Source organism: Macrobrachium rosenbergii, chromosome 51 (assembly GCF_040412425.1).
Source record: "Macrobrachium rosenbergii isolate ZJJX-2024 chromosome 51, ASM4041242v1, whole genome shotgun sequence".
In the NCBI taxonomy this organism is placed as follows: Eukaryota; Metazoa; Arthropoda; class Malacostraca; order Decapoda; family Palaemonidae; genus Macrobrachium; species Macrobrachium rosenbergii.
This window is the reverse complement of record NC_089791.1, coordinates 67,146,611-67,174,418: the sequence shown is the minus strand read 5'-3', so window position 1 is coordinate 67,174,418 and position 27,808 is coordinate 67,146,611. Positions and strand designations below refer to the sequence as shown.

Here is a 27,808-nt window from a genome sequence, read left to right as displayed (position 1 = left end):
GCCATTTCATATAGGGAGAAGGAGTGCGTTCCCCCTTGGTTTTTTATGTAAGACAGGGCAGTCGTGCTGTCTGAGTGGACTGCCACTGTCTTGTTGCACACCTCCGATGCAAAGACTGAAGACCTAGGTGTATTGCCTTAATTCCTTGACATTTATATGCCAAGATTTCTGCTCTTGGGACCATGTCCCGGAGACTTCTTTGCTCCCTAGAAGAGCTTCCCAACCTAGATCTGATGCATCTGAGCAGTAGTCTAGGTTGAGGTTTAGAAGGAGGAGAGACTTTCCTTCCGACAGTCTTTTTACACAATTCCACCAACGCAGGTCTTTCTTTATCTCAGTGTTACAAGAAAAACGAACAAGTCTGGGAGATTCTCCCTGTCCCAGCTAACCCTTAGAAAAAACTGCAGAGGTCTCATATGGAGCCTACCTAGTGAGACGAACTGTTCTATGGAAGACAAGGTGCCCCAAAGACTCCTCCATTTATTGGCTGAGCAGTCGTCAAGAGCCAAGATCTTGTTTACCATCTTCAAGCAAGACTCTGTTCTCTTAGGGGATGGAAAAGCCTGAAAACCCCGAGTCTATCTTCATCCCTAAATAATGAATCTCCTGAGAAGGAGTCAGCTGGGATTTCTGTACACTGATGAGAAGGCCCAAGTCCATGGCCAGGAGAAAGGTTCTCCAAGGTCCTCTGTACACTGCTCTCACAATCTGGCCCAAAGGAGCCAATAGTCAAGGTAAAGGGATACCTTGGTTCCCATGAGATGGAGCCACTTTGCAAGGGGAGCATAAACTCTGGTGAAAACCTGGGGGGGCCATCAAGAGACCGAAACAGCACGAAACTGAAACACCCTGCCCTCGAAAACAAACCTGAGATACTTCCTCGAGTCTTGGTGGATAGGAACATGGAAGTATGCATCCTGCATATCAACGGACATCATCCAAAACCCCCTGGGGAATGGATAACAGGACTGTTTGGTTTGCCTCCATTTTGAATTTTGTCTTCTGGATAAACATGTTCAGGGCACTAACATCTAGGATGGCCTCCAGCCTCCTGACAACTTGGGGATACAACCAGTCAGTTGTAGAACCCTTGGGAATAAATTTCCTCGACCATCTCTACTGCTCCCTTCCTGATGAGGGACAAAACTTCCTCCAAGAGGGATACAAACCTCTTTGAGCCTGAACAATAAGTTGTCAATGCAACAGGCATGCTGACTAAAGAAGGCTTCTCCAGAAAGGGGATGGTGTAACCCTCCCTCAGGACACTGACTATCCAAGGTTCTGCTCCCTTCTCTTCCCAACACTCCCAGAAGAGAAGGAGCCTTACTCCTACATGAGTACGGAGGACACTGTCCTCACTTTCGAGAGGAAGATCTGGAGGTGGACTTCTTAGTGGTGCAGCGCAAAACGGACGTTAGAGCTTGGTCTACAGTGAGCCCTTTGCCTGCTGCCCCAAAAGGGATGCATCTGTAGAGGTGTTACTGTCCTGGAACTAAAGGCCGCCATCTCCTTTGGGTGTCTAGAGGACTGGGACAAAAGATCTTCGGCACTCTTCTTTTGGAGATCGGAGGCAAAACCAAGAACTGTAGCTTGTGGAAATAGATGATGATGATCTAAGGGAGAAAACAAGAGCGTCGATCTTTGCAAAGGAGTTACTCCCTTAGAAATGAATAAGTGCCAAAGTTCTCTTTTCTTCTGTATTCCCATAACATAAAGGGAGGCCAATTCTTGCGAACCATCCCTGATACCCTTGTCTACTAAGAATGAACTCCAAGCCAGTCTGTGGAAGAATCCTGGGGCAAAACAGTGCAGTGTCTGATCTTACGTGCCAGAGCACCCACTGACCAGTCCAAGAAGCTCATAACCTCGAACACTTTAAACAAGTGTTTCAAGAGATGAGCCAACTCTGACGTGGAGAACATGATCTTTGCTGAAGTAAATGCCAATCTTCAGGCCAAATCTATCAACCCAGAGATGCACTCCTGGGGGGAGGCAGAAACTCCCAGGGAAAGAGCTTTCCCTGTGGCATACGACTGGTATCTCACCTGAGATAACCTGGGAGGAAAACCGAAGGCAGCTCTTCCTTGGTCCCTCTTCTCTGTGAGCCATCCTTCCACCTCATTTAAAGCCTTCTTAACCAAAGAAGCAAGCACCATCTTAGGTAATCTTGAGGACCCATAAGTTTGAGACTCCATTAAAAAGGCGGATGCAGCTGAGGACGGTGCTGCTGGAGAAAAGAAACCTGGAAAGGCAGCAAGCAGAAATCTCAATAATGGGGCATAAGTCAAAGTGGGAGTGTCCTGGTCCACCATTTCATATTGGTTTGAGGATATTGGTGACAAAGTCTACTGGAGTCTGAGGAGCTGACAGAGCCTTCTTGAGCAGGATCAAAATACCAACCAGCTTACTCTGAACAGGGTCTGAAGGTTGACCAATAGCTGCAGGCACCTGAAAACTAGTAGCAGGAGCCTGGATAAGAGGAGTCATCTGTACAGAAGATGGGAATAGGCACTGCATTGAAGAAACTCCAACCAAAGGAGAAGATGCTGAGTCAACAATCAATGAAGCACTATGATCAGTTGAAGCTGGACATGCAGGCGCCAATGGGTGCTCTGAAACCACTGGATGCTCAGTTGCTACCAGGTGCTCAGTCATTCCAGGGTGCTCTGGCACTAATAAACCTAAAGTTACATCTGGGAGCTCAGGCGCTAACAGGCACACACCCGCTACTGGAAGCTCGGACGCTACTCAATGCTCAGATGCCACCAGGCCCTCAGGCGCTACTGGGTGCTCGACTTCCAAAGGAAATTCAGATATTGCTGGGAGCTCAGGCACTAGTTGACGCTCTAGAGAAGAAACAATCCTGGAGGATGAGGAGCGGTTACGGGGAGACGAGCGCTTGGGTGCCGAAAGCAGATTCTCTGCCAAGAGGTTGTCCAAAGAAAAACGCTCTGAACCGTCCCAGTGACTGCATGAAGAGCACTCAGGATCCTTGGTCTTCTTACAAGGCACTGGAGGAGAGTGTGACACATCCACTGCACGCCTTTTCAGTGGGCGTGATTTGTCAGCGAAGCACCACCGATGCCTGGGTCTTGACTCCTACAAACTCAACGACAGACAATGCACAGCCATAGAGAGACCTTTCCAATGGCTCTAGTTGCAACCTGGGATACATCAACAGACTGAACCAAGGGGGAGACTACTAATGGGCAGACCCCACCGACCTCCCTTAGACTACCAGCATGACTTCTCCCAGGTTTTGGGGAGTATGCCAGGGACCTTTGCCTAAGAGAATTGGCAGGAGAAGCAGCCACCTTCTCCACCAACACTTTACTAGCACTATGCGCTACTGGGTGCTCAGAGACACTCATTTTGTCCATAAGGAACTTCTCAGATGACCCCAATTGGGCCATGGTCTCCACCATTAACTCGAACCTTTTATCAATCTTCGCTTCATGACTGGCAATGGGGTTGGGTTTGAATGTGTGGGAGAGGGTGGAATAGTTAGAGGGGTGGGAATGGGGGTCACTGAAATCACAGGAACATTAGAATCAGATTTGGTAATAGAAGATAACTGGCTAGCTAAAGATACTCTCTGCCCTAACAGTCGCCATTCTCTTCTTGTCCCTAGCCAATTTCTTTAAATCAGATTACAAAGTCTTCCACTTTTTAATGTCCCAATCTGCAAACTCTTGACACCTTAAGTCAACAGAACATACCTGTCCCTACATTCTATGCATATCGTATGCGAATCGTATGATTCTTTAGTCAGTCCCGTAAAACTGAGTCCAACATCATGAAAGTCCAGTAACAAGTCAAAATCGGGTAAAAACATAATCAATTAATAAGTCTCATTAAAGAAAACCTGCCACTAACTAAATATGCCGAAAGGCTACCAAAAGAAGAATACTTCACCAATTGACAATGAAAACAACTGGTGTACAACCATCAGATGGCAGAAACAAATTGAAGCTCTTTGCTAAGTTGTTCTTCTCTTTCCCCCGAATGTTGGGGGCGGGGGCAAGTCACCTACCAAAACAAACTAGCACGAGCCATGAATTTCAAAATTTTAGCTGCTGAGCAAGCAAAACTATTAGCTATGTAATTAATGGGCAAGTTACTTACATAAAAACAACATTTCCTATCTATTCACCCTGCTCACCAAGAAACTAATTCAACTGATAATTGACCCCTTCCCTTACTTTCCATAATACACCCATGAACAATGATCACATACTTTTTTACAATCACAATCAAGTTAATATCCAAACTTTATTTTCATTACTCCAATTTTGTGCAATCTTTGATGCATTCTCATTTTCTATTCTTCCTCTCCTATCAGTGAGCATTTTAGTGTGCATTTCTCTGGAAAAATAGCAGTGTGTCCTGTTTACTTGAAGAACTTCAGGTCTCAAACGCCCTAAACACCCACTAAAATACATTCTTATTTTTGCTATTCCATTACCCTCCAATATCAAGATGTATGACAAAGAAACTAATACTCCTAATGGATTCAAGACATTAAAATAACAGCAAATATCAATCTTCAGATTCTTTGGAAAGTTCAGGGGTTACAGCAATGAATGGAAACTCAAAAAAGGCATGGAACTGTTGTCTACCATCCACAATGTATATTTGGTTGAAATTGACAATATAATAAAGTTGACCCATCTGTGTTCAAACTCACCTCTGCACGTGAATGAGTTTTAACCAAGCGAATTGTACGTGTCACAAAATCCTTGCAAGCTTCACAGTCACCTGGTCCTGGAGTCTCAACAGGAGGCAAAGCTGCCAAAGAATTGCTTTCCTCTGGATGACTCAGCTGTTGAACATACAAAAACAGGTACACAGTGAAGATTTGTCTACCTACTGCACTATCATTTTTCTCTGATCTCAGTGCAAAAAAAATTCTAAATATTCAACGTCAAAGAAAATAAAATGGTAAATTGATTATGTACTGTTATATTCTGACAATCCTTACTAATTTCCCAAGTTGGTTAATACCATGAGGTGCTGCTAATTTAAAAGATATTTCACTTACAAAAACATTTTTACATCCCTGCCATATAACATTTTCAATTTGAACTTAGAAGAAAACAAAATTTGCAAAACTTAGTAACCTTTATAAAAACTTCAAATGTTCTTTCATTTCTTTATCAATAATCTTCATACAGTAATCCTTCAATTACCCAGATCACCATTATCCAACACACCTGAACCAGGGACTAGGGCCCAAAGGATACAGTCGAACCTCTTAACCCTTAAGGGACGGCATAATTTATCAATGTGCAGCACCCCAGACCGGGGAAACTTTGAGGTCGGCAAAATAAAAAAAAATAAAAAATCACATCAATGGAAAGAAGATGACATGTACATTCACACTATATAAATAAAAAAATTCTAAAAAATTTTCCCTACCTTCTGCGAGAAGTTGAAAATGACTATTTACAACCCCTTGTGGGGCCTCATTTACAAGACAATCGTAAATTTTACCAACTTATATATGCTTTTTCTAATAAATAAGTTTTTTGGATTTTGTAAAATTATTATTACTGCTCACACAATATCAAACCAGATAAGAAATACAAGCAGTAACAAATTTTTTGCATATTTGTTGTAAAATATTCACGTAAGTTTACGAGAAGGAAGATTCAGTAACTTTTTTTTTACTTTTACATGCTTTTTCTAATTTCTTTGCAATTTTCTTTGTAAAATTACATTTACAACCGACATACTATCGTAAAAGAGAAAAACAAAAAACAACAGTAACCCCTTCATACATTTACAAGCAAATTTACAAAAAGACTCATGTGAGAGAGAGATGCAGTACCTTCCCCCTTGAAGTCATAAGCATTACTGATACTGGCCCAACTCTCACGTCTGTATAAAAGTTGCCATTAGTGAATTTATAGCATATAGAAGTATTGGCACCTTTGTTTCGAATCATTATTACCATAACAGTGGTGTGTAATTCTGCTTCACACTAAAGCACAATCCGTCCATCTCCCCAAACCTGTTTTACTTCACACTGAAGCTCAATCCATCCACTAAGGGTTAAAACCAGCATTCTGTGGTCTCGGAACTCGTTTGGCTCGATTTTGAACGAGCCGCCATCAGTTTGTTGAGCGGCCACAAGGGCAGCACCACATATTGCTTACAACTTCCCGACAGCAAAAATTATGCCATATCTCCTTTGTTTTTATGAAAAAATTGTTAGTAATGAAAATGTGTGAAGTCAAATATGTTTTCGATATTAAATTTCAAGGCATAAATATATTTTTTAAAGATTCCACTTGAGAAGGCTCTACCAAGTCAAAACTTTTAATCAAAACAATGACACATTTGTCAACGCACAAATTCCTTACTCTTAGTGCTTGAAAGACCTCATCTCTTTTATATAGCTATATATTTAACCATTCGATATGCCACCCAAGACATCAGACGATGATAGACATAAGAGGTGCAAGGTTAAATCTTTATCTATAATAGATAATGTTTCTATCCTTCCCCTCCCATTAGCGAATGTTTAGTGTTCAATTTCCTCAACAGATGGAGGTGCGTTTTACTTTTTAACAGAGAATGTAAAAAGTGATTGCCAAAATTAATACTTCACTTCTATCTTTTCATTACCCTCTATAATCAAAATGAATGACGAGGAAACTAATAGCAATAATTATGAAGATAGTAAATTTAGGAAATGAAAGTCACTGATAATATTCTGCAGATTCTGAGAAAAGTTAAGCAGTTGAATTACAGTTAGGCTAACTCGGGAATGTAAGCATAGGCTAAATGTGTTAAATAAAGTAGACTACTTTAAAGAAAATTATACAATACAAAGTTAAAAAATGATAAAGTCAAAATATATGAGTAAGACAAAATGATACACAGTGGTGTCTGAATTTAGACAAGTCCTAAGCTAAGTTGGCAACTAAGCTATTTGTAAGTGGAATTAGCTTGCAAGACCGTTTACATAAGGGGTTCATTTTTTAGGGGTGTATTCTATATTCTGGGATTTTCTGTGGTTCTGCAGTTCCCTGATCCAAAGGTTCCCAGATTTAAAAGGTTGGACTGTATATGATATATATAAATTTTAAAAAACTTGAAAAAAACTGCTTTCCAATGGGGGTGCAATGCTGTGCAGCATTAGGAAAAGGTTGGTAACACTGCTTACACTCAGACAGACAGAGAGGGTTTTGAGGTGGGGGAGGCCTCAAGAAGTCTCAAGGTGGGGGGGGGATAAACACAATTGTGTAAGTAGGGGATGAGAGAGAGAGAGAGAGAGAGAGAGAGAGAGAGAGAGAGAGAGAGAGAGAGAGAGAGAGAGAGAGAGAGAGAGAGAGAAATATCAAGTGATAAAATATTCTCTTATGTACTGTTATGATACTGTGCTACTGTACAGTAAATCAAGCACAGCAAAAAAAGACAAATGCAAACGTGATACAACACTAGAAACACATACACACACCCACACCCCTGGTAGAGATGGAAATGTCAACATTGATGAAATGACATATAGATGTAAACACACATACACAAGCTTTTGTGACATTATGAGGGAAAATGAAAAATCATTAATTCCAGTAAAACAAAAAATGATCAACTAATTTTTAGTATTGTTCTTAAAATAAATTTGCTTTGAAAAGTCATCATCGAGAAATGCCATATGTACTAAAGTTGTAAACACGGTGTTGTAATGTAACAAACAAAGTAAACACAGTGTTGTAATGTAACAAACAAAATGTACAAATTTAATTTTCAGTAGACTGTACTAGGCTACGCTTTCATACAAAATTACCAAACTTATGGCTTGTGTAATAATTCATAACCATCTCTCATAATTAACAACAACTTGCCAAAGAACTGATATAACCAACATCACGTATGACGTAAATGAATCAGGAAACAGCTGTTTTGTGATTTTGAGGGATTTTACTTGAACATGAAGTTAGTTTACCTTTTGAATACCTGTTTTATACTTACGTACAAAAATTTAAATATTAATTGCAGTAATAATGCATTTTGTCAAGCAACTAATTCTCATGTTATAAGGCTCAATCAGCTGATTCTGAGAATGTAAACATTACAAATGGTGGCCAATTGGTTTTCTTATACATACTACAATAATGATAAATGTTTATGATAATACAGTATACATTGATTCAGTAAGTAAAATATCAGTTTCATTACCATTACCCTTATCTTAAATACAGCTGCAATAGCCTATCTGACTTGTGCAAATGAATACAGTCATACCTCGAAATTACGCGAGGTTAGGTTCCGGAGCCCCTCGTGCAAGGTGAATTTTCGCGTAAGTTTGCCATGGTCTTTAAAAATGCTAATAAATGTTTATTTCCAAAGTTTAAGCACTAAATATGACCCTAATCATGTCCCAAAGTATTAAGCTAACTTTTAAATGAACTAATGTTAGTGTAATTTTATTTAAAATTTAGCTTATTACCCTTAAAAAAGGAATACAGTAAATGGTTGACATAAAAACTGAGTATTGCACAGTTTCATAATAGCGCATTTACAGTAGGTGCGTAAGTATACTAATGTTATCCTTAATTCATGGGATGCCGTTTTCTTTGCGTCACTAGGCAAAACATCATGTCGGTCAACAAAAGTACAATTCCATGAAAAATCGAAAACATGTACATAATGTTCATAGAACGTAGTACAGTACAGGTAAAATTCAATCAATTTAAAATTATATACTGTACAGGTAATGACGTACAGAGAAATAATAAGTTGTAAAAGTATGTTTGAGCGCTAACTACGAGAGAGAGAGAGAGAGAGAGAGAGAGAGAGAGAGAGAGAGAGAGAGAGAGAGAGAGAGAGAGAGAGAGAGAGAGAGAGAGAGAGAGAGAGAGAGATACTGTAATAAAGTAACTGTACTGCTTTTGCATCGTATTTATGCGCAAATGTATAAATACAAATTTTCCATTCTGATTTTACACCTAAAACCATGAAAACTTAAAAATTAAACACACTTTCTACAGGGGTATCATCTTTGAAAAATGCAGTTTCTAAGGGTATCACATCTTGTAAAAGTACAACAACTGAACGTGCTGTAATTACATGTACATACAAATTGCACCAGCACTTTTCTCCAAAGTGAACAGAGTAATTTTCAAAGAATGACATTTATACAACTCTTAGTTACATCTCTGATATTACATTAACGAATTCATTTATCAAACAACCTCATCTCAAGGTCATGTAAAGTCCTTGTGACAAAGACTTTGCAAATGGACATAATACTTGTATGATATTTATATACAGAAATATAAATATAAATTTTCCATATCGATTTTACAGTTAAAAGCATGAAAACTTTTAAATTTACTTCAAACATTAAACAAGCATTTTCTGTAGGGGTATCATCTTTGAAAAGTGCAGTAACTTTGCAAATGGGTATCACATCTTGTAAAAGTACACTAAGTGAATGAGCTGAAACTACCTTTGCATCATATTTATGCATGTACAAAAATAAAAATAATACATTTTCGATACAGATTTTACACATGAAAGCATGAAATGCATTTTTCATAGAGATTTTATGAAAGCATGAAAGCATTTTTCATGATTTTAAATGCATGAAATTTTTCATAGAGATTTTGCACATTAAAACATAAAATGCATTTTTCATACAGATTTTTACATAAAGCATGAAAAATACAGATTTCACACATAAAAGAATGAAATGCATTTTTCATACAGATTTTACACATAAAAGCATGAAAACTTGTAAATTACTTCAAAAATTAAACACCCACTTCTGCAGGGTTTCTCAAGAATTTCGTGAGTCTCTGAAAAAATCGCGTATGCCCATTAGTTAGGTTCCAATGAAAAGTTCGTGTGTGTGTGAATTCGCGCAACTCGAATCGTGTAAGATCGAAGTATTACTGTACTGTGAGTGTAACACCTAGCGTAGGTCAATAGTTCACACATGCACAGTTTGTATCTCATGTAGGGTAATGCAATATGGTAACAACTGATAAGAAAGTTGCTGTATAAAAATAGGTAGGCTGTGAGTAAACACAGATGGGCTACCTACCTACTGAATTGTCATTTACAAGTGAGAAAAAGAAGGGGTTATATTTTTTTCAAAGTTTATTTATGCAGTATATATTGTTATAAATATGGGGAAAAAAGGTAGATAATTGCCTTTTGCAAAAATTTTTCAGTTTAAAGCCTGAAGGGTGTTGTTTATAAGCATATTGAGTGTTTACAGTTAGTCTGTGGTATTGACAAGGTTAAGTGAGGAAGGGTATGGAGTTGTCTTTGAGCACTCGCAAATTTTTTTTACTCGCCCTTGTCCGGATTTCGCCATTGTCCAACGGGCCCTTGGCTCTATTAACCCAGAATTGAAGGGTTACTGTAATATACAACTTTTAGCAGCCAGAATATCTTCTTCATTTATAAAACAAAAAAACTAGGTCATGCTTGATGTCAGTAAATAACATAAATGGATAAGAAAAAAAAACTTTTCTTATACGCCCCATTCCAATATAAAACAGCACAGCATGATGATGAGGAAGGAGAGGTATACTTAAATGAAATGATTCAATGAGGAAGGAGAGGTATACTTAAATTAAATGATTCATCAAGTAAAAATTTGACCTGTTTTTTCTAAGTATATACTACTTTTAAAACACAAATTTCTTCCCTTAATGGGGAATTAGTTATCTGGAAGAAACAGATACCACAATGTGCCGTATTAATTTTCTTAAGACTGTATCTAGAAACTCCCATAATGGCAGTCAATTTTTACTGTCTTTTTTATGTGGTTCACTGAGAATTGTTATTATTATTATTATTATTATTAATTATTATTATTGTTAATTATTAATTATTATTATTATTATTATTATTATTCATATTTTCTCTTCTAAGTTACTAATGGACAATAGTCAACCAATGTTCCTACTTTTGTAGAAAGAAATAGCAGCAGCACATGTACAGTAATTTCTTATTCTGTATAGAAAAGAGCAGGATGTGTAATACAGAGGATGATCCCATGAGTTTAATAGCAGGTGGTTTCTGATTGATAGATTCTGGGATTGTAGTTCAGGTGCCAAATTCCTTTCAAGTGTTCTTGTTGTCGACATTCCAACCAATTCAAAGCTTATTATCAAGAGGGGTGGGACAAATACTGTATGAATATAAGGTGTGGGTGGGTGGGAGAATAAACAGGGAGCCAGCATTGATTTATAACTGGTTGCTTGGGAATTAGCATGCTTGAGTGAAGTCTTCTACTAGAAAATAATGGTTGCATCTGTTCCCCTGTGCTAGGAGGATCACTTCAAGTGGATGTAAGCACTGATGGTCCCTCACTCATGTCAAAAGGAAAATTCTTTTCCTTACAGGCTTATCTTCCCTAAAGTGTAAGGCTTCCAGGTGTTGACAGCAATGCTCTGTTTCATAGTTGATGATTTCAATATTAGACATAATGTCAATTCTTTTTATCTTGAGGTTGTGAGCTGTACTGGTATGAATGCATATGGCACCCTCCTCTGCATGGTAGAAGTGTCTCTTGGAGAAGCACAGGGTGGTCATACTGATGTAGGCACCGAGGCACTCTCAGACAGCAAATTTGTATTGGGATACCACACTGACTCTCTTCAATGGGTTCTGTATGGGGGGGATACAATCTTCATTCGCCATCTGCTAGTCTTCCTATTCTTGTAGTAGGTAATGCATTTGATCTTTTTCTCTGGGTTGGCTGGGCTAACATTACCCTCAATGATGGACCTATGAGGGCAGGCTCCTTGTCTTTTTACTTACCAAGGAACATGCCCCTATAGAAGAACATGTCTTCAGGGAATACAGGTCAAAGTTCATGATAATACCATTTATCATAGCTCTTCAAATGCAGTCACTGTCCGTCCCTGGTTGATAAGAACCTGGGCAACACACTCTAGCTGTGTGCGCGCATCCTTCCAGTAAGAGCAGTGCAGGAGGGCTCTTCTGATGAAGGCACAGATGGTAGTGTGCTTATATCTTTCATGGCACTCACTCACTCAGTTAAAGCACACACCCAGGTTCGTCGGCTTCATATACACCCGAGTAATGAAGCACTCCTCCCACTTCTCAACGAGGACATCACGGAAGGGAAGGCAATAATCACATTTGTATGCATGTAAAATTGAGACAGCTATGGGTGTGGAAACAACACAAGTTCCTCTACCTCTTCTTCAGTACTGATGCTGACAAAGGTGATGCTGATGTTTTGGACATAATTCAGAGGCTGTTCTTTGCCTGTGAATACTCTGCTCTAAGGCTCCTAGGTAATTATTAGCAAAGAAAAGTCTGAAGGGGAGAATCCATTGCTACACCATCTTTTTGAGTGTACATATGGTCCCTGTGAGTGGTGAAACAGGCCTTCTAAGTGCAATTCTCTAGGGGAGCAAGGAATATTTGTGGATGAACTGGTAAGGTCTCTGTAGACACAACCTAGAGTTTTTCAATGGCCTAGTTAATGGGTACATTAGAGAAGGATTCTACATGCATCAAAGAAATGGCTCCTCCAAAGGGTGTCCATTTAAGGGTTTCTAAGAACTCTGCTGAAAACTTCAGGCTGTGGTCACCATGAAAATAAGGGATCAGGATGGTATTCAGCCTTTTGGCAAGCTGGTAAATCAAGAGCAGGGATCTGGCTAATAATGGAGCTTAAAGGGCTACCGTGCTTGTAACACCACAATCCCATATTGCAGCCAAGACCAGTCACCCATAATTACCAGCAAGTGAAGAACATTGGAGGATCACTGACAGCTGCTAGCCTTGTGCTTGATGTCGTCTATTGGTTCTTTGTTATATTGAAACTTAGTGCTGCCTGCTAAGATCTCATCCAGCTTTGGTGGTATTCCTCAGTGCAGATGTGGACATATGCAACAGTCTTATCCACAATGCAGACAATGATGCCCTTACTTTCTTGTAGTTCCTTGGTCACTTCCATCTGGCAGCAATCCTCTCAGTACTATCACCCCCAACCCTCTATTCTCCAACACTTACACAGGGGGAAAGGTGCTGCTATCAGTCTCAGAGAAAACTTTGCTCAGGCACACTAATCCCCTAAGGACCAATGAGAAGTCAGCACTGCTCCTGCCCTCAACATTGGCCCCATATTTATACTGCCACCTACACTCCTTATCTTCAGATTTGAAAATGTACAAAAGAAAACACCTGAAAGGAAATTGAATACCTAAACTATGACCCTTGAACCAATCTGCTAAAAACAACCTGCTGGTATGGTGCAATAGTTTGCATATATGAATCTCTTATGCTATTATTTTATTAAATACTAATAATTTTGTAAATTATTTGTGTATTATGCAAAAATCATTTCACTCTGATCCTCACATGATTCTTTTTCACAATGTTGTCCTCAAGACTGGAGAGTGTTGCAGTATAGTACTTGAATTTGTAGCTATTTACATTAACCTAAACAGCATCCTCACAGGAGAAGTGGCTGCTATTAACCCTCATATAGTTAGTTAATAGTTTAGTTACCTACAAACAGAGGGAGTTAAGATTTTGAGTTAGTAATAGATTGCTCAGAGAAAAACTAGTGAATGGTTTATTCATCTACAAACAGAGGAAATCAAGATTTTGAGAGTTAGTGATAGACAGCTTGATGAAGAAACTACTGCATTTTGTAATCAAACTCTGTTCCCTTAAGGGATAACTATTTACTATTTCAATGATGCAGCCATTCTATTATTATCATTATTATTCTCAGAATTATTTTAATTAATATTTATAATCATAGTAACCCCTTAATCATTAACACTCATACATCCAAAAGAGTGGAAAAGGAATAATAATGTGCTGCCTTTAAGCAAGAATGGACAAGACTTGAAAAACTTGAGGCAAGTTTACAAATTCTCCCACGCCTCTGCCTCCTGTTCCTCCACGTCACAAAGTGGCGAACTGACCAAAACAGGTGTTACGATTACTGGATGGCAGAACCTAGTACATTAACAAAGACCACTGAAGTATTTGTTTGTGGTTCCACGCTGAAGGACTGAGCCACCAAAGAAGTTGATGGCAATGGACTTAACCCTTGCAGGACAGGCTAAATATATATTAAGCATACCTCCCGACCAGGCAAACTTTAAGGTTGGCCAATTTAAGAAAAAAACACATCAATGGAAAGAGGAAGATATGCAAATACACATGGTGTAAGAAAAAACTTCTAAAAATTTTTCTGTACCTTCCATGGGAAGTTGAAAAGAATATTTCCAACCCAGTGCAAGGCCTCTTTTCCAAGACACTCATAAAAATAATTTATTTTATTTTATTTTGTAAAATTATAATTAGAGCTCACACAATATCATAACAGATAACTAGAATCAGTAAAAATTCTAAGTATATTTACAATATTTACTGAGATGGGGAGATGCAGTACTTTTTGTGAGGTATACATGTTTTTTCTAATATTTCTTTGTGCTTTTCTTTGCAAAATTATAATTATAGCTGACATATCATAAAAGATAAGAACTAAAACCAACAGCAAACCCTGGGTATATTTATGAGCAAATAAAAAAAAAAAATGTCATGGGATAGAGTGGGGCAGTACATTCTCCCATCAAGTCTCAAGGCAATACTGATCTCCCTCTGTCCTATACTGAGCTACTAGAGTTGCCGTAAGTCATTTATGGCCCACTGAAATGATATGAACAGCTTTCCTGCTAAATTCATCCAAACTGTACAGCAATAATATGCATTAGCCTGGTGTTCGCTCAAAACCTGTTATAGTTCCTCATATGATCATGTCAGTCAATAAGGGTTATGATGTGGGGGGGGGGGTTGTCGGGAGTCGGAACTGCTGCTGAAGGAAATCTGACAAAAGATGTTAATTCTGCTTTGCGATAACCTGCCTCCATACTTCTTGAGGTCCTTTAGCAAATTCTAAGACTGGCAAAATAGCAGCAGTCAATGTTTGGGATGTCCAAGTTTTCCATTGTTTGCTGAAATTCCTCTATTCCCTACCTGGAACCATCCAAGGCTTCACCATGCCATCTGCCAAGATAAAGTAGCAATGGTAATGTTCCATTACTGAGTAATCTCAGTTGAGAAGTACAATTCTGATACCTCCTTATATGCACATTTGAAAAAAAAATTGTGTGGTGTAACGGGTTTCACAGCTCTCTCACACTTCTCTAGAAACAACTTTTGACTAAGTGCACAGTAGCTAAGATATTACAAAGGAAAAAATTATGTTCTATGGGTCCATTTACGTCACGAAATGTAGACATAGGATTCCTCATAGGAAATGTGACGGTTTTACCAATTAATAAGTACAACGTAAGTAGTTTATATAAATATCTGTATCATTAAACAATGGTACTATGAAATTTCTCACACAGTATAGCAATAAAAAGAATGAGATAGTTCACCCTTTAACAGCGACTGGACGTATTTTACGTCAACAATAGTTGTCTGTCGGGTGCCAAGTGGACGTAAAATACGTCGACTACAAAAAGTTTTTAAATATTTCGAAAAAACTTATAGGCCTGCGTTTTGCGGAAAATTTTAAATCACGTGCCTTGAGGGATGCTGGGAGTTCACGGATCAAGCTGTTGTTTTGTTTCGTGACCCAGCTGTGCAAAATCCCAAAAGAAACATTTTCCTGAAAATCTCAGAAATTCTTTAGTTAATTTTGCACCGTTTTCTATTAGCTTTACATAAAGTTTTATATATGAAAATGTGTGCAATTTCATGTAAGCTTTATCAATTTTGACATATTTTCATATAAATCACGATAAGTGCCAAGATTTCAACCTTCAGTCAACTTTTTTTAAATGGAAAAAATGCAATTGTAAGCTAAAACTCTTACATTCTAGTAATATTCAATCATTTACCTTCATTTTGCAACAAACGAAGTCTCTAGCACAATATTTCGATTTATGTGAATTTTTGAAAAACTTTTCCTTACGCCGCTCTAACTGCTGAAAATCTCAGAAATTCTTTAGTCACTTTGTCGTAATTTTTGCAACCGTTTTATATTAGTGTGTTACATAAAGTTTTATATAGACATTTCATGTACAATACAACAAAAATAATCTGGTGGTTGTAGCTTTTCAATTTTGACATTCATATAAAAGGAACGTGACAAAATTTCAATTTCAACTTTGAACAAATTGGTCGAAAAATGCAACAATATTTCCATCTAGTAATTTCAATCATTTAACTTCATTTTGCAACAAACGAGAAACCATTGATTTATTGTCTTGATGCTCTATGTAAAATCTATCACCATCTCTTCCAAACAGGTGTGTTTGTCGATCCATCGGTGGACAAGACAACAAGAGCATCTCATTTTCTTTCTCTAAAGGAACGTGATTTCAACCATACAATATTTCCATCTGTTTCTCCCTAACCATTGTTGTCTTGATGTATGTACTATCACCACTACAGTACTTGCATTGCCATGCAAGCATTCTAATCATGTACTCATAATGTTCCAACGAATCTTCTGTATCAAACTGTGTGTATGTTTCTGTTTGTGAAGATGCCAAACGTCTCACCACTCCGATGGACGACGAACACACGAACACACACGTGTTTGGAAGAGACGGCGTCAGGCTCTTACAATCTCAGAAATTCTTTAGTCACTTTGTTGTAATTTTTGCACCATTTTATATTAGCCGTTACATAACGTTTTATATGTGAAAATGTGCGCAATTTCATGTAGAATACAACAAAAAATAATTCATGGTTGTAGCTTTTATCAGTTTCGAAATATTTTCATATAAATGACGACAAGTGCCAAAATTTCAACCTTCGGTCAACTTTGACTCAACCGAAATGGTCGAAAATGCGATTGTAAGCTAAAACTCTTACATTCTTGTAATATTCAATCATATACCTTCATTTTGCAATAAACAAGAAGTCTCTAGCACAGTATTTCGATTTATGGTGAATTTTTGAAAAAACTTTTTCCTTACATCCACGCGTGCTAACTGCTGAAAATCTCAGAATTTCTTTAGTCACTTTGTCATAATTTTTGCACCATTTTATATTAGCTGTTACATAAAGTTTTATATATGAAAATGTGTGCAATTTCATGTAGAATACAACAAAAAATAATTCATGGTTGTAGCTTTTATCAGTTTTGAAATATTTTCATATAAATCATGATAACTGCCAAAATTTCAACCTTCGGTCAACTTTGACTCGACCGAAATGGTCGAAAAATGCAATTGTAAGCTAAAACTCTTACATTCTAGTAATATTCAATCATTTACCTTCATTTTGCAACAAACAGGAAGTCTCTACCACAATATTCCAATTTATGGTGAATTTTTTAAGAAAACTTTTTTTTACGTATGTGCGTTATGAATTCATGCATCATTTTGTGATAATATTTTCTCTGTGTTGCTTTGATCATTTTACAATTTGTTTTATACCAAAATCATCGCAATTTAGTGTACAATACAACGAAAAAAATTAGCTCATTAGCTTTAACCATTTTGCTCACAGAGCGATTTGTATACAATTATATATGAAATTTTTTTTTTTGTGGTGTCATATATTCCAATATTTATATATGATAATGGTATTTTTTCATTTTTGATGGTTGCATACTAAACTTCAGGCAATGAGAAAAAAAGGAGCCAAAAATTAACTCTTAATCTTAAAAACTAAGCGTGCTGTGATTTTTTGAAAAAAACTTTCTTTCTGCTTCGGCGCTAACTCCCAAACCCCGCCGGTATACGGCAGACACTTTTGTAAATAGAGGCTCAGCGTTTAAGGGTTAATCTAATGATGAATAAGCATTTACACAGCCTTGGCTAGGTCACGGTTAATAATTCTGTCCAAATAAATTTTGAATCAAATCATTCAATGTAGCATAATAAGGCTTACATGTTATTATGACTAGAATGTAAACAAAAATTATGAGTATAATCAGTGGTATTTAAGGCTGTTTCTAGTTTTAACCAGCATTTTTAAGGGGCATCTGTTAGTCTGACATTTTTGCTAGTCTGTTAACCAGTCTTCTTTCATATCCACTGTTAAACTATAAAATAAAAATTTTTTAATTAATTTGTATTTTTTGGCGCAGCTGTAAAGTCCGGCCATTAAACTTTTGCAAGGCGGTTATGGTGACAGTTCCCTATGGTAGGGCAGAAGTACTGCCCTCTCAACCAGTATGCCTTCAATCTCTTCAGTTTACCTTTTGACCCAGGTAAAAGAACGAGGGGTGGTAAGAGGTGGGCCTTTTATGTAAAGATCCCAGGTTTGTATGTTAAGAAAAATACAAATTAATTAAAAACTTGTCATTTGTTCCTACACAAATACATACCCTTGGTCTTTTCATATGGAGACTTAGCATTGGAGGGAGGATTCCAAGTAATTCTCTGAACTGACTGGCAGTTCAGTTCACCTGGTATTCTCTTCCTGGTCTTGAGAGAGCAAAGGAAGGATACCATACCTCTGATCCACCAAACAAGGGATGTTCAATTAACACACTTCTGGGCACCTCGAATAAAAGGAAAGTATGAAAATCCTTGATTTGCAAGGCACAGATGAACCCACAATGCCGAAGACTGCGTAGCTAAAAATAACCAACTGGCTTGCCCATGGTCAGTCCTCCTCTCACCTTGCTAACGAGAAGGTAGGGGTGCATCTATTACTCCAATCAAAACTGGATTATAGACAGGATACTCAATTATGCAGATCACCTGCATGCACAGCAGTCCAGCTCGTGACGGCTTGTTCTCTCTTCCTCTGTCCACTGGAAGAGGTCGAAAACCAGGAGGAAGGTAGGGGGCCAGTCCCCCCCCTCCCAACACCTTCTTCCTGCAGCCGCACACATAAGGTGAGATGCAACCTGTCCTTAAGAACTGGGTAAACTACATGGCTTATTGAGCATCCACCAAGGATCCAAGAAAAAGGAGTCCTAGGACCCATGGACAATAACCCAAGGTAAAAGGATAAGAATATGAACTGCACAATTACATTCTATCCTAGTGCGACGGGTTCTTCCTGAATGCTATAGATCGATGGATCACTGTGGCCCCTACAGATGTTGCCTCAAATGTACTGATGACCACCAGGAAATTGCAGGGTACAATTGGAAGGTCATTCCCCTAGGCAGAGAAATGATCCCTTTGCCAATGGTCAATACTCTAAGGTAAGAGGATATGAATGTGAATTTCACAAATACATTCCACCCTAATACTCAAACTACATGTCCTTTCTGAATGTGGCAGACATATTGATGACATTGCCTTACTAGAGATCTTACCCGAAACGTACTGATGTCCAGTAGGAAGTTTCAAGGTATGCTCAGTTGATCAGTTCCCTAGCTAAAGAAAGGATCCCTTTGCCATCATTTCTCGAGCAACTCGAAAATAATGAACCAGTCGTTAGCTTTGGGTCAAAAGACTACTTAAACGCCGACTGGACGTATCATATATCGACTAAAATTGTCTGTTGGGTGCCGAGTGGACGTACCGTACATCGACGACAAAAAATTTCAACCTTCAGTCAACTTTGACTTGACCGAAATGGTCAAAAAACGAAATTGTAAGCTAAAACTCTTACATTCTAGTAACATTCAATCATTTACCTTCATTTTGCAATAAACAAGAAGTCTCTAGCACAATATTTCGATTTATGGTGAATTTTTAAAAAAATTTTTTCCTTACGTCGGCGCGGTAACTCGGCCGAAAATTTCAGAAATTCTTTCGTCATTTTGTCGTAGTTTTTGCACTGTTTTATATTAGCCGTTACATAAAGTTTTATATATGAAAATGTGCGCAATTTCATGTAAAATACAACAAATTACAACCCATGATTGTAGCTTTTGTTAGTTTGGAAATATTTTCATATAAATCACGATAACTGCCAAAATTTCAACCTTCGGTCAACTTTGACTCGACCGAAATGGTAAAAAAACACAATTGTAAGCTAAAACTCTTACATTCCAGTAATATTCAATCATTTACCTTCATTTTACAACAAATTGGAAGTCTCTAGCACAATATTTCGATTTATGGTGAATTTTTGAAAAAAACTTTTTCCTTACGTCCACGTCAGAAATTCTTTCGTCACGTTGTCATAATGTTTGCACCATTTTATATTAGTCGTTACATAAAGTTTTATATATGGAAATATGCGCAATTTCATGTAGAATACAACAGAAAATAACTCATGGTTGTAGCTTTTATCAGTTTTGAAATATTTTCTTATAAATCACGATAACTGCCAAAATTTCAACCTTCGGTCAACTTTAACTCGACCGAAATGGTAAAAAAACGCAATAATAAGCTAAAACTCTTACATTATAGTAATATTCAATCATGTACCTTCATTTTTCAACAAACTGGAAGTCTCTAGCACAATATTTCGATTTATGGTGAATTTCTGAAAAAAAAAACTTTTTCCTTTACGTCTGTGCACGGTAATTCGGCCGAACATCTCAGAAATTCTTTCGTCACGTTGTCGTAATGTTTGCATCATTTTACATTAGTCGTTACATAAACTTTTATATATGAAAATGTGTGCAATTTCATGTAGAATACAACAGAAAATAACTCATGGTTGTAGCTTTTATCAGTTTTGAAATATTTTCACATAAATCACGACAACTGCCAAAATTTCAACCTTCGGTCAACTTTAACTCGACCGAAATGGTCGAAAAATGCAATTATAAGCTAAAACTCTTACATTCTAGTAATATTCAATCATTTACCTTAATTTTGAAATAAATTGGAAGTCTCTAGCACAATATTTCGATTTATGGTGAATTTTTGAAAAAAACATTTTCCTAACGTCCACACGGTAACTCGGCCGGACATCTCAAAAATTCTTTCATCACGTTTTCGTAATGTTTGCACCGTTTTATATTAGTCGTTACATAAACTTTTATATATGAAAATGTGCGCAATTTCATGTACAATGCATCAGAAAATAACTCATGGTTGTAGCTTTTATCAGTTTTGAAATATTTTCATATAAATCACGATAAATAGAAAAATTCGACCTTCAGTCAACTTTAACTCGACTTAAAATGGTTGAAAACTGCAATTTGCTAAAACACTTAAGCTAAAAACGCTTCATTTTTCAACAAACAGGAAGTCTCTAGCACAATATTTCGATTTATATGGTGAATTTTTTAAAAACATTTTTTACATCCGTGCGTTACGAATTCATGCATCAGTTTGTGATAATATTTTCTCTGTGTTGCTTTGATCGTTTTACAATTTGTTATATACCAAAATCATTGCAATTTAGTGTACAATAAAGAAAAAATATAACCCGTTAGCTTGAACCGTTTTGCTCACAGCGCGATTTGTATAAAATTATATATGAAAATTTTTTTTTGCCCTGTCATATATTTCAATATTTATATATGATAATGATATTATTTTTCATTTCTGATGGTTGCATACTAAACTTCAGGCAATGACAAAGAAAAGGAGACAAAAATGAACTCTTAATCTTAAAAACTAAGCGTGCTGTGATTTTTTGAAAAAAAATTTTTTTCTGCTTCGGCGCTAACTCTCGAACACCGCCGGCATACAGGAGACGTTTTTGTAAATAGAGGCTCGGCGTTAGAGGGTTAACGTCATTTGTAACTTAACTAGGTTAATTTTGTATTTCCGTACGATGGTTGAAATACAAGCAAAACAGTTGTTATCCGATACAATTATTAGCAAAACAACAGTTTCCCGTTCGGTTGTTTATGGCTGTACGCATTTTTGCAAGAGTATAACGTTACTAACAATACTTTTATTTTCGTACCGGTATTAATTACTAACCCCATCATAATCATAAACTCGAAATATCGTAAGTCGAATTATCGTAACTCAAGCACTACCTGTATTTGATAATTGTCTTTTCTTTATTATCCAACTTGTACTGATTTATGGGATATTTTAATTCTAAGATGATGTGCTTAGCTACTGGGTTTCGTGTATTCTAGCCTAATAAATGGCTAATCCGCACCCTCCAGGTCCCAGTGATGCCGGATTAGTGATGGTCAACCTGTACTGTCTTTGGTGCCACAGGACCATCAAAGGAAAATGACCAATCTAACTGATCACCTTCAAATATGCAGAATAAGCAGATCAAAAGAGAGCCAACAACACGAAATTGAGGGAAGAAAGATTATGATCAATCTTCTTCTGAGGCTGAGCAAGAACCGGAAGATAGACCGTCCTATCCCTTGACTTCGTCAAAAAAGTGCTGACATTTCATCCATCTCGCTTTTGATTCCTTGTTGGCCGTCGTACCAAAGTACTCCTGTCTGTCTGAGTACTACCACTGTCGCAGACCTGACATGGAAGGACACTAGGACTTTTAGAGGCCGTGTTAGTACCGTGGTGTCATTGTTATTATACCAAGGATTGTAAGTAGCAATTACTGCCTACATCTCCCATTCCTCACAGGAGTAGCATAACAGCACAATGACCAAGGAAAGGGGCTCCAGACACCCTTCCTTAACTGAAAATAAGTTTTAGAACTTAGTCTCTAGATCAGTTGATAGATATATCTGTTCAGACAATAAGGTACCTATCAATACATGTGATATCATTCCTTTCCCCTTTAGCAAGATACAGTTGTGTACAAACAAAATGTTATATTAGTTGGAATATTTCAGTCATGTGTATTCTATAGGTCCAACATCTGATAGGTCTTATCTTATTACCTATCTCGATAGAGAAGAAAGCAACTAGAAAAGAGATCAAGTGTCTCAGTCAATTCCACTGTCCTTATCAGTAAGATCTCGTCAATACTGGAAGGGAAACAATAAAAAATTGTATGTGCAAGGAATCTGTGGCATCCAATACATAGATGAGACCTTGCTAAAACCTCATTACGTTTCCAGTCTTTCTTCCAACCCAGTATAAGACATAAGAGGGGTGGCTAGGGGTGGGCAGTCAATGTTAAGACTTCAGGTTTGTTAGCTGTGAGAAATACAAAATAAATTAAAAATTTGTCATTTGTTCATACATGGAAAAAACCCTCGGTCTTAACATCAGGATAGACTCATACTTGGGGAGAGGTATCAGAATCCTGAACAGACTTGAGGTTAAGCACACCTGATCACTCTTCCTAGAAATTAGGGTTCTGAGGAAGAGGACCTAAGCCTATGAGTTGTTAGATATATGAGTATCTAACACCCAATCCACTAGGTTAAAATACAATGTAACAGGTTAGATTACCTCTTCAACTTGCCATATACGAGGAAACCGTGCATCTGGTGCTGTTTAGCAAGGTCTCGGAGAGAGACCCACGACACGAAGAAACCCCAGTCCGTACACGAGGGAGAACACCAATAGAAGAAGGCGAAGATGATGATGGCAAAAGGATTCTCTTCTTCAACTTCTACTGCAACCAGAGGGTCTCACCACAGTATACGTGCGTGTGAACTGTGAAGAAACAGCAAAGTTCCTAAAAAACCCCCCAAAGTCTGAGATAGTGGAAGACAGGTCATACTTCTCTTGAAAGGCCGATTCAATCGATCGAAACTATGTCAGAGGAATCGGTTGATGATGTCATAAGAACTAGCCATGTCACAACCCCATCCGCAACATCACAGAAGCAGACAACTCTTACCAAAAAAAGATATTACTATGTGAAAGAGTGGGTATAATCATATATTCTAACAAAATTGTTTGATAATATAAGTTTATTTCATATATACGACACAAGGGCAACTAAACTGAGGGCATCAGATGATGAAAGATCGGAAGGGAGACAAGAAGCTACAGAAGCAGATGAAGGCTACATCGGTGAAGCAGTCCATCTAAGATTGGTACCCCTGAATGACGACATAAACTGCGCATCTGAAAAACTACACACCTAAGCCTACTATGCAGTATGAGTAAGAAAACATATCACCGAAGACATAAAAATAAAACATACTGAAATGTCTTAATATATCAAAATACACAAATGTTTCAATATATCCAAATCAATATATCAAATTACAAACGTAAAATATACAACAAGAGGAAAAAGGCCGAATGGCAGGACAGAAGAAAAGCACTTCTTGTCGAGAGTGCAGCCAAAAGTAAACTGAAGAGATTGAATGCATACCGGTTGGGTGGGCAGTACTTCCGGCCCTACCACAGGTAACTGTTACCATAGCCGCCTTGCAAAAGTTTGATGACTGGACTTTCCAGCTTCGCCGAAAGTTATCCATATGTAAAGACCAAGGGTTCATATTTGTGTAGGAATAATTACAACATATACAGAAAAGTGATATGATGCCATGGTAAGGGACTTCGAAAACACTTATACAAGGCTTCATTCTCAATTTATTCATATTGCAGAAATCTGCCTCAGAAGTTTGGGGTCTGTCTGGACCCCGTTGGCCTTTAATGTAACTCCTCAGTCCACGAAGCGTTAAAAGCTTAGATTAAAATAACAACGAAGGATTCGGAATATGCACTGGAGCATTTAAATTTTCCTTAAACTACTGGTAATAACATATAGTGCAGTAAAAATGCCGGCAAATGGTTCACCAACAAACAACTTTTGATCAAAAATATATACAGTACTTATAAACAATCACTCATCACCTTTCCCAGGTAAGGCCAATAGGCTCTTTAGGGCAACAAATATAAAATTTCCTCCAGTGATAGGACTACCTCCTCATTAGACTATGGATATGATGCAGCAAACTTTTACATACTTTAAATATTCATCTAAAACTATGCACATCCCCCCAAAACATCACAAAGACCACGCAGTTGAACACATAAAGGTCCAAACTATGCAATACACACCGATGGGTCCAAATCTCCATTAGGCCTGGGATTGGCAACCATGACTTCGAACAAAGTATATCAATTTTCACACCAAAATAACGTGCAATCGGATTAGCCATAAAAAACATTAAGGATATACTATCAAAATATTTCTAATTATAACAACTCTAGAAGTCCAAGAGAAACCCTTCAGAATTATAATAGAAAAAATACCATTACACAACAAAAATTTTTTCTGTACAAATTATATGAAGATGGTAAAAATGTGGATATGTTGGATTCCCCACCAAGTATGCACTAATGGAAACAAAGAAGCTGATAAAGAACTCAAAGCTGCAACTATAATGATCACACTGATATTTATATTAGTGATTACATAACAGCTCTAAAACCCATTATACTCAATAAATGGAACAATATTTGAAACTATGAACAAGATAATAAGTTAAAACAAATCAACTCATGTCGGAATATGGAATTCATAAAAAAAAAACACACATACAAGTAATGTTGAATTCATCATATCAAAAGGACAGATATACAAGTACTTCTGACACATCTTAGAACCGGTAACTCTCACTTGACTGTCGGGTATCTCATGAATAGTCCATATGATCCAGTCCCTGTATGTACAGACTGTAGAGCAACATTAACAGACAAAATTTTTTCTGTGAAAGCCTTAAACTTAATCAAGAACATATGTCTAGTTTTGGAGGCATCAATATTCATAAAACAATTTATTATATGGATTCTTATCTACTGTTAAAGATAGCTTACATCTCCTCACCTATCGGAGTGGAGATATAAAGCTATCTTTAATAGCAGGTAAGATCATCCTAAAAAACTTCAAGTTTAAAAGAAAATTTGTCCTATTGTATCCCCATTTTCAATTATCCAAATCAAAATTTATAATGAGCTGTAATTTAATAAATAAAATCTAAATCTTATCATTAACAGATAACTCCTTTGAGCCATCACTGTGAAAGCAAAACATATTACCACAGTGGTCTGGTTAAACTACTTCCAGGTTTTTTTTCTTAGATTTATCTTAAGTCTCATCTCTCTTAATACACGACGCAGATTTTTTTTTTCTTAGATTTATCTCAAGTCTCATCTCTCCTAATACACGACGCATTTTAAGCAAATTTGTCACATTTCTATCATTACCCTACTTTAACCTTCCCTTGTATCTCCAATCACTTTTTCACTATCAAATCCTTATGAAGCAAAACAAAATATAAATTGAATTCATCAATGTTAATTTATTATAATGTTATGAAAAACTGAGTAAGCTGTGATCAAAGCCAATAAGAAATGTGGACCTTAGACAACTGTGTAATAAGGGGTTTTGGTTAACTTCAATTGCTTATGACTTTGTGAGATATATAAATAAATCTAACCTCATGATCAAGAGAATAAGATGGTAGAAAACCCCATTTTTTATGAATTGTACTCATTCATAGAGTTTCCAAAAACACATTGCAGCTAAGAATCAAAGGTGATTGGCACTCACACAGCAGATGACAGATTATGGCAGAATGGGAGTAAGGGTAGAAAAACCGATGTTTATTTTAAGGAATATAGTGTAATAAAATGTCCCATGCAGTCATATATCACATCTTGAAAATCTCAATTTATAAGGGTATTCAAAAAATTAAAAGAAAAATCAAAGCAGCCCCTCCCTGCCAGTGCTATCAAATTACACTGTATTTCAAACCTTATAAATATTCCACTTTAAATAAAATTATATTCTAATTCAAGTTCTTGAAATCTTAAAGACACAAAAATACTTTGAAAGTAACATACCTGATATTCACGTAGCAAAATATCAATTCTGACAGAATTGCAAAGACCAGCCGTTGCACAGACTACCTGAGGGTTCATCTGGGATGCTAGAGTATCAATGAGTTCAGGAATGAAGTCATCAGCTAATGCTATGCATTCCTTTGCTATAACCTTGATGGGAATGAGTTCACAAGATCCCTCAAAAACTTCACGGATTTCCTCCTGTTGAAAAAGATATCATAACATAGATTAACAACCCATAACACTAAAGGGAAGCATTATAATGTTTACATGACAAAAAGCAAGGTCAACTTTCAAGTAAATTCTTATATCTTAAAGAAAACTATTTCCAGCAATAACATAACTACACAAAAACTTGATAAACTAAAGCCGCCAATAGATACAAGTAGCTCTGCAGGTGAAAGAAAATCGAACCTTGCCCCCACCCTCCACCCAACAGAGAAATTACACTTCTGCCCTTCTCTCCTTTCCGTTCTGTTCTGCCAAAGGGGATGCTGTTGCCTGCAAGGAGTTATTGGCCTGTTGGGCATGAATTAATAGGACCTGACTGGGGTCCTGCCAGGCCTATAGATGAGGCTGGGAATCTTGTGGAGGTGCCAGAGATTTGTATAAGTCCCAGCAGGGAGGTTGAGCAAACCTTGAGGGTGTTAAGCTGCCCAAACACAATTCACTGCCACTTTAGTTATAGGCTTCTCTGTGATCTCCTTTAACTCTTGCAGAAAGAAATGTCAATCCATAATGCCTAGAGTCTTCAAGCTTTCAAAATCTGACTCTTTCCTGGTAGGATACACTTCTAAGGACTGCACCTCTTTTGATGAAAAGTTCAGTAAGGTTCACTATGGTGCAAACATCCAATACAAAAGCTCTCTCTGGTAAAATAACCTTTATCCTAGTTTTAGACAGGTCCTCAGGACTCTAGCTGACTAATCCCATATACTTACTAGTGGTATTGAAGATCCACTCATGCCAGTTGGCAATTATCAGCTTTTTTCTCCAAAGTTTGCTTCTCTGGCAAAAGTGCCAAGGAAAGTTTCCAAGAATGATGGATCTCTAGCCAAAGTTTCCAAGAATGGTAAGGTTACCTGGTAGAAATGGAAAATCAAGATCACTCATCCCTTCCACACTGAGGATCAAGGAGGAGAAGAAATCTGAGGGGTTATTGCCTTTTCATGCCTATTTTGTTACTTTTCCCTTTAATCCATTCTTGCAAATCACCTAAAATAGCTCATACAATATTGGCTTCTGGGGGTTTTAAGCCCAGGGAACACACT

General features: G+C 37.4%; 1 protein-coding gene and 1 long non-coding RNA gene across 2 annotated transcripts in view; both read right to left on the bottom strand.

Moving 5' to 3' along the window:
* The window catches only part of Sap-r (Saposin-related), a 168,492-nt gene that overhangs the window by 93,066 nt on the left and 47,618 nt on the right, over positions 1–27,808 (bottom strand). The window contains exons 5-6 of the mRNA XM_067095684.1: positions 26,538–26,738; positions 4,688–4,822 (exon numbers count right to left, since the gene is read on the bottom strand). Of these exons, the coding sequence (XP_066951785.1) occupies positions 4,688–4,822; positions 26,538–26,738 (336 nt within the window). The remainder of the gene's footprint in view (positions 1–4,687; positions 4,823–26,537; positions 26,739–27,808) is intronic.
* LOC136833476 (uncharacterized) lies at positions 23,253–24,166 on the bottom strand. Its single transcript, XR_010851481.1, has 3 exons — positions 24,058–24,166; positions 23,682–23,804; positions 23,253–23,387 (listed from the first exon to the last, which is right to left on the bottom strand). It is a non-coding gene; the product is annotated as an uncharacterized lncRNA (long non-coding RNA).